This window comes from Merops nubicus, unplaced genomic scaffold, assembly GCF_000691845.1.
Source record: "Merops nubicus isolate BGI_N331 unplaced genomic scaffold, ASM69184v1 scaffold23255, whole genome shotgun sequence".
Lineage (NCBI taxonomy): Eukaryota > Metazoa > Chordata > Aves > Coraciiformes > Meropidae > Merops > Merops nubicus.
This window is the reverse complement of record NW_008609284.1, coordinates 54,882-63,106: the sequence shown is the minus strand read 5'-3', so window position 1 is coordinate 63,106 and position 8,225 is coordinate 54,882. Positions and strand designations below refer to the sequence as shown.

The following is an 8,225-nucleotide window of genomic DNA, read 5'->3' as shown; positions in this document are numbered from 1 at the left end:
GATTTCTCATTTTGACATTGTCATTATACTTTAACACTTTTAGCATTGTGATTTGACTGTGTTGTCACATTGCCTGTTTTTAAGCGAAGCTTTTTACCTAAAGTTGTAATGAAAAAAAAAAAGGCCCTTACAAAATGTCATTGCGTTTTTGAAGCCATAACTGAGAAAAATAGCAAGTTGTTACTTTCACTGCTGCCCGTATTTGTTGGACAGCAGTGAAACTTCCCTGCGTTCCCATGCAGAGCAGATGAGGATCGATTTCTTTTTTGCTTCTTGAGAAAGCTGTGCGTGGCAGTGACAGGCAGTTCTAGGCTGTGTGATTGGAGAGATCACCAGAAAGATTAGCGTGCTGCATGCTGATGTGTCTACAGTATAAAATGAAAATATGTAGTGGTCAGTTAGAGATGACATCTGAGTGTAATGCAAAATTCTTATAAAGAGTAGAAAAAGTTGTAGGTTACTATTTTCCAGAACCTTTTTACTGATGTATTTAGATTAATGATGTAGAAGCATTTGAGCAAAGTGACGTTGTTTATTTTTTAAAAAAAAAAGGGATAAATTTGATATTTATATGTGGTCTTTCACTTAGAAAAAGGCAATATAGTCGTTCAATGGAATTTAAAAAGCATGGGATCTAAACTGAGATGAGAAAGGAACTGTATTTGATTTGTGTAACTGAGTGTCATGGAACATCAGTGGGTCAAAAACTTAATGAGATTGAACAATATAAATTACTTCAAAGTATGAAAAGAGCTGCAGTAACAGAATCAAACAATTTTTGCAACTTTGAAAAGTATATTAATTTTTAGATCTTTAGAAATTAAATAAACCAAATCAGCCTTAATCTGGATCCACAAGGTATGTTGCTGATATGGTCCTGTGAAAGCAAAGCAATCTCAGCTTTGGAAGAGTCTGGCATAGCAGAAGTTCATCTTCCTCTGATACAGTCCCATAACAGTATGACTTTTTTTCTGTTCTTCCGTGCTTCATCCTGGTGGTATGATACTTGTAGAAAACCTTTTCATAGTGGCTCACTTGGGTTCTTTCTCTTACAGAAAACAGAAGTAATTGAAGAAGCTTTTCCTGGGTGAGTGTAACGTTAGGGTTTTTTTGTGCAAGACCTTCTGTATAAATGCATTTTAATTCTTGTGCTCTTTCATTGGGCACTGCTAATAATTAATGTTCTTATTTGCATTAGTATGTTTATGGACACTCCTGAAGATGAAAGAACCAAACTGATCAGCTGCCTGGGTGCTTTTAGACAGTTCTGGAGCAGTCTTTCCCAGGTTAACATTTAATTTTTTCCTTACATATGCTATATGTAATTTTTAAATACAGTGATACCTTGTCTAGAAGTCAGACACTTAAGCTCTAAGTTTTACGTCCAGTGATTCAGAATCTTTTCAGATATGACGCAGTAAAGAATATGGGAAGACTTTGCAAGGAAAAAAAGATTAGTTTGACATTTATAAGATTAAATAGTTGTTCAGCAGAGGATGGTGTGTGGTGCAAATAAAGATAAGAAAATGGAAGTATAAGAGTAAAGAAATAAACCAAAAAATTTACCAGACTTCTTTTAACTACAAGATTTTGTTGAATCTTTGCTAGAAGTGAGTAAGTAAGACCAAAAAAAAATAGTTATTTATGTTGAAAAATTGCTTTAAATAACTCTAGGCACTCTTCTGTAATAGAAGACCTGGTCATCTTTCTATTCACTGAATTTGTTTATAACTGTGAAAAGGAAAGAATAATACACAACAGTTCTATTTTATTCTATTCTGTGCTGACTTATATATGAAAAACAAAGTTTACTACAGAAATCAATGTTTCAGCTAGGAGGTCTTTCCAATACTGGACAACAACTTCTGTTGGACAAATGGACTTCCTCAAAATAAGTTCAAAACTCTTTTAGGAAAAACTGTATGTTGCACAACTGGACGACATCTGGCGTTTGTTATCTTGTTTTTGTGTTAGTTTCATTTCTTCATGGTAGGATACTATATGAATTTTACAGCTTGTTTCACTACCTGTAAATGAATGTTTTTCTCCCCTCTACTGCCTTTTCAGGAATCCCATGAACAGTGTGTCCAGTGGATTGTAAGATTCATTCATAGCCAACACAGTCCTAAAAGAATTTCTTTTCTTTATGACTGCTTGGCAATGGCAGTAGAGACTGGACTTTTGCCACCCAGGTGAGCTCTGTCAGAATGAATGGATAAATAGGGTGCATGGAAGTTGTAATACTGGAGGGGACTTTACAATGACATTGTAGGATTATTGCTGGAGAACACATGCTTATTATCTGTCACTCCTTTATTCTTCTGCTAGGATGGTTTGTGAATCTCTGATCAACTCCGATACGCTGGAATGGGAACGGACACAGTTGTGGGCATTAACATTTAAACTGGTCCGGAAGATTATTGGAGGTGTAGACTACAAGGTATCTTCCACCTGTTCCTTTCCTTGTGCTACAATATGTTATATTCTGGCTTCGTTTTTATCATTCTGTGTCAGAGACATCCAGTGTTTCAAAATTTATTTTGGTTATGAAAGAAAAAAAATAATTCATCAAGAAGACTTTTAATGTTTTTTCATAGTTGATCTTTACCTTAGTAGGTAATTCTGTATGGGCAATGTAACTTCCTACTCTTTTCCCTATTACACAGTTGTCTTTCAGTCCTCTTTCAGCTACAACCTAAATCACTGGTAAAGTTGTTTCAAGTGACACTACCAAACATTAAGGCTGAAGTTCTGTCATCTGCTCAGACCCCTGTTGCCACGTAAGAAAAAGCAAAGCTAAGCCTTTGGCAGGGTACAGCTCTAGCAGAAGGAGTAAGAAACCTCATATCTCTTGCAGAGAATCATTTCACCAGCACTGGTGAGCCTGTTAGAGAAAAAACACAGAATACAACATTGTGCTTTGGTCAGCCTGCACAAGCTGTTGTACATTGGATGCCTCTGGATGCACACTGAAATTTAAAGTTCCTTTGTCGTCGGGGGTGTCCTGGGTTCTGTAAGGAGTTCAGTATCACTGACATTCACATTCTCAGTAGCAGTGTGCCTTCTGGCACCTAGCAACAAGCAACCACTTTTTCAAAATATTGTCCAATCATATTGATTGTGTAATCTCTCTGCCAGAAGTAAAGAATATCTGAGAACTTCAATTTTTTTGTGGGTGTGCTTTCTTTTAGGGTGTGCGTGATCTACTGAAAGTGATCCTGGAGAAAATCTTAACAATTCCGAACACTGTGAGCTCAGCTGTTGTACAGCAGCTTCTAGCAGCACGAGAGGTAACTGTCAGGATTTTTTATGTTATTGCTACAGAGAAAGACAGGCCTTATTCTTTTGTTTTTGTTTTTGGTTTTTTTTTTTGTGATTTTCTAATAGTTGGGATGGCTCACTTTGGGAGTTGGTAAAGTTCAACAACAGGGACTTACTCTTTGTGCTCCAATTCTTTTCTGTAATTGCTTTTTATACAATAAAGACATTCTAGGGGATAAACCCTAAAATCCTTAACAGGGGAGTCAGGCCCAGTGCTTTACTTCCCTAAGGTAAGATGTATGAGGTATAATACTGAGATGAATTTCTTTATTTTATTCTTAGTGAATAAAAACAGTAGTTGTTTTCAATACTTTGTCAGCAGACATAGAGCCATAGTTTTACTCGGGCTTAAACAGTCTAACTTATACAAATGAAAACAGGTTTTATACTAATGTGACAATATCAGAATACAACTTAAGAAAAAGTATGTTAATTCTTGTATCTATTTTGCATGTTTAAATGTCAATTTTAAATGATTAAAGGGCTGGAGCACCTCTTCTATGAAGACAGGCTGAGAGAGTTGGGTTGTTGAGCCTGGAGAAGAGGAGGCTCCAGGGGGACCTTATAACAACCTTCCAGTACCTGAAAGGGGCCTACAGGAAAGCAGGAGAGGGTCTATTCACAAGGGATTGTAGTGACAGGATGAGGGGTAATGGCTTTAAGCTAAAAAAGGGGAGATTTAGGTTAGACGTTAGGAAAAAGTTCTTCAGTATGAGGGTGATAGATCACTGGAATAGGTTGCCCAGACAGGTGGTGGAGGACCCCTCCCTGGAGACATTCAAGGTCAGGCTTGATGAGGCTCTGAGCAGCTTCCCGTAGTTTGAGATGTCCCTGCTTATTGCAGGCAGGTTGGACTAGATGACCTTTGGAGGTCCCTTCCAACCAAAACATTCTACAATTCTATGATTTTCATGGGCTACCTCAGACAAGCAGACAGACTGGACCTTTGTTTACCTTATCCAAAGTCTTTTACACTGATGTATTTTTTTTATTTATAGGTGGTAGCCTACATTTTGGAAAGAAATGCATGTTTGTTACCTGCCTACTTTGCAGTTACAGAAATCAGAAAACTGTATCCTGAGGGAAAGCTTCCCCACTGGGTAATGATAGGATACGTCAAATCATGTAATCTGGAGTTTTGTTCTACACAAGCCAAAATGACATATTTTTTTAAAACAAAGGTTTTAAATGAAGATTCTATTCAACAGTAAGCTCTGTGTGCAGGCATGTAAATTAAAACACAGGCTTGATGTGGTGGCAGCAGCAGGGGCTCCCTGTGTTCTTGCATGAAACTGATGATATGGTTGTGACCTATGGCCTGGTGCTTGAAACTCTTGAAGCACGGAGTGGGGTTTGTTGAGTAGATCTGGAAATGCAGATCAAGCTTACCTACCAGTCTGTACTTTCTTTCTGGCTTCAAGATAAGAAAAGTAAGATAGGTAGATGACCAGTGTTTCCTTTTAGTTTAAATTCAGTTTTGCAAAAAATATTTGAGGCTTTCGTGCAGTGAAAATGTCCATTGTTTCCCAAAAAGACTGTAATGTTGATCCAGTTTTTCATTTTGTATTCTATTAAAATAACTAGGTGTCAGGAAAAGGATAAAATCCTGACTCTTCTGAATTAATGACAAAACTTACTGACTTCTTTCGAGCTAAGATTTAATCCAGCGTATACAAAGCTAGGTTGGTTGCCTTTGTGGAATTGTTATTCAGAGGCAGAGGTTTGCTATGAATAGAAATTCTAAAGCTTGTCTTAAATCATCTGTTACCAAGTGGTGTGTACTGAAATAGTATAGTATGCATAGGAGAAGCAGTTCTATATAAACTCCATTTGAGTGCAAGCTGAGAAGAGTGCTTCTTGCCCCTTTTTTATAAGGTCTTGTTTTTCTTTTGTGGTTTTAGTTTCTGAGTGATTTTTTAGACTTGTTGAAATGCTTAGGAATTTAGTTATTTTAGTAGATTCCTGTATATTTTCATTAAATTTATAAACTGTTGTTAAGTCATAAATATTTTATATCAGTATCTGGAATTTAAACTTTTTTTCTCCCTTCGTCACCTAGTTACTAGGCAATTTAGTATCGGACTTTGTGGATACCTTCAGACCTACAGCAAGAATAAATTCCATTTGTGGTAAGAGAAAGACTTCATGAGTGACTTCAAAATTTATTTATTTTGTACTATTTTGATTCATATATTCATCTAAAAAAAATTATTTGGAGCTTATGTTTCATGTAGTATCTTTATTCTTGTCAATTTGTTCTCAGATTTGCTTCTCCAGTTTTTGCTTTGAAGGGGAGTACTCATATTGATGACATTAAAATAATTTTTTGTTACAAACAGGTAGAGGAAGTGTACCTCTTGTTACATGGCCATATAGTTTTTAACCACATTAAGAAAATTGTACATTTTCTGTGCTCAACTATTTTCACAGAATCACAGAATGTTAGGGGTTAGAAGGGACCTCCAGAGATCATCGAGTCCAACCCCCCTGCCAGAGCAGGGCCATCTGCTCTAGGGCAGGTCACACAGGAACGCATCCAGACAGGTCTTAAAAGTCTCCAAGGCAGGAGACTCCACAACCTCCCTGGGGAGCCTGTTCCGGTGCTCTGGCACCCTTACAGTAAAGAAGTTCTTCCTCATGTTGAGGTGGAACTTCTTGTGCTCCAGCTTGTGACCATTGCCCCGTGTCCTATCGCAGGGCACAAGTGAAAAGAGGTTGCCCCTTTCCTCCCTGACACCCAGCCCTCATATATTTATACACATTAATTCGATCTCTCCTAAGATTTCTCTTCTCCAGACTAAAAAGCTCCAGGTCTTTCAGCCTCTCCTCATAGGATTTTGAGCTAATACAGATCCACTAGTATGTTAGACTCAGCGTTTTCTGACTTCAGTTTCCATTGTAGCCTTTAGCTGTTCAGCCTTACCTCTGTTGTAGCAGGCTTCTGTCTGAACATTTCCTAGCTCAGATGAGTATGGGCTTTCTTTTCAGTGAAAAAAACCTTCTGTTTATTGCTAGAAATACAAAAATTAAAATTTGGCTGTTTTAATTGTGATGCCTGTTGTATTTTTCTTCAAAAAGACAAAAATGTCTTCTGTTTGCTTTGCAAACTAAGTAGCTTAATAACAGCTGCATTATTTCCTAGGCCTGAACAAGGTTTATTGGAACTGATCTTCTTCAGTGCAGTAATTAAGAATGTAAATTCATCTCTAATGCTCCAGACATGTTTCAGAAGCATGTAGTTACTCTTTTCTGCTCTAAGTGTGGCATAGCTTTTGTGCAGATGACTCACAGGGATCACACACAGATTTTTACAAGTCTTGTATGTATAAATTACCTGTATGGGTATGGTTGAGGGGAAGAAAGAAATATTTATTTCCTTTGTGTTTTATCTTATAGTGATATGGCCGGTCTGGACAGGTGAAATCATGCAATTTGAACTGACAGTGAGACTTAGGTCAAAGTTGACCCCTGAATTTAAATGCTGAGCACCTAAATTTAGTTGAGCACATAAATTTAAATGCTGATATACAGGTGTGCTAGGAGCTCATTTCAGATGCCTGTGTTGAAGCGACTGCAATAAATGCCAGGTGTCTAGTCTACACTGACTAAAAAGTCTACATTTACTCTACAAAATATTCTTCATGTGTGATCAGCTGAATCACACTGGCCTACACTGAATTGACTTGATCTCCATTGAGACTGTAATTAGAATACAGATGCTTGTATTTGACTAGTTTACTGATCAGAATCCTACCCACAGTTTGTCTTACACAGTGAGTGAAGGAAAACTGAAAGACTAGATTATATACTTAGATTGTAATACTTTTTTTTTTTTTTGTGGGAAGGGTCAGTGTACCAAAATTAAATCCCTAGATCAAGTGGTGGCAATGGAACAGACTTTTGGTAACCTAAAAGGGCACTTATAGAATAATATTTGTAAATACTTTTATTTTTGGGTTACTCAGTCTGAATAAATAGGGATTTTACTCCTTTGATATTTTATTAGTTAAAAATCAGTTAGGAAAGAAAATCAGCCTGAGGCAATCCTATGATAAAAAGCTTTAAACAGTGAAAATGTAAGGAGAGTGTAAAAGTGGCTGAGGCCAGTTTTTGCATCAGAATTATTAAACTATAGGCCACTTCCACTGGTTTAGAATTAATGTCTCATTGCCTGTAGGTCGCTGTAGTCTTCTTCCTGTGGTAAATAACTCAGGTGCCATGTGTAACTCGTGGAAGCTGGATCCTACAACCCTTCGTTTTCCTCTGAAAGGTCTCTTACCATATGATAAGGTATGCCCAGTAAGATTCTTAAACATGTTCTATTCAATAAACATGGAGCTTTTATATCATTGGGGAAAAAAATAATCTGTGAATACCTGATGGTTTCTAGCTAGGCTAATGTTGAAGACATAGATGTTTTCACTGTGTTATTTCAATTATTTCAAGCTATGTGGGGAGGACCTTTGAAGTCATTTGTGGTAGAACTGCTGCTGTGGATGCTGAAGAACATGAGATGTTTAATGTGGTTTATGGGTGGGTGTGTGTATGTGAGAGAGCAAGTGAGAGGAGAATATGGATTGGAAAATCAGTTTACCAGTGGGGAGTTGAACGAGAATGGGAAAGTAATTTCTTCTGTGCCTTGTTATTCCATAGGAAAGAATTTTACAATTCAAACTTACATATAATTTAGCTTGTTTAAACTTAAAACTCTGGGTGTAAAATAGTGGTTTACTAAAAGAATTTGAAAACGGTGAAGGATCAGGACAAAAATCCGTATTGTTCAGCATCCCATTCCCTGTATCCTGGGTATCTAAGGAAAGATGTAAAGGTAGTGTATTTGATGACAGATAGTGTTTACACTCTACAGCCATTATCCATTTGGGTGTTTCCTGAGACAGATTTAG

General features: G+C 37.1%; 1 protein-coding gene across 1 annotated transcript in view; it reads left to right on the top strand.

Annotated features, from left to right (window-relative positions):
• The first annotated feature begins 1,061 nt into the window (after positions 1-1,061).
• The window catches only part of MED23 (mediator complex subunit 23), a 34,381-nt gene continuing 27,217 nt past the window's right edge, over positions 1,062-8,225 (top strand). The window contains exons 1-8 of the mRNA XM_008940556.1: positions 1,062-1,087; positions 1,199-1,286; positions 2,068-2,192; positions 2,329-2,440; positions 3,192-3,290; positions 4,320-4,421; positions 5,381-5,450; positions 7,499-7,611. Coding sequence (XP_008938804.1) covers positions 1,200-1,286; positions 2,068-2,192; positions 2,329-2,440; positions 3,192-3,290; positions 4,320-4,421; positions 5,381-5,450; positions 7,499-7,611 — 708 coding nt within the window. The 5' untranslated portion in view covers positions 1,062-1,087; position 1,199. The remainder of the gene's footprint in view (positions 1,088-1,198; positions 1,287-2,067; positions 2,193-2,328; positions 2,441-3,191; positions 3,291-4,319; positions 4,422-5,380; positions 5,451-7,498; positions 7,612-8,225) is intronic.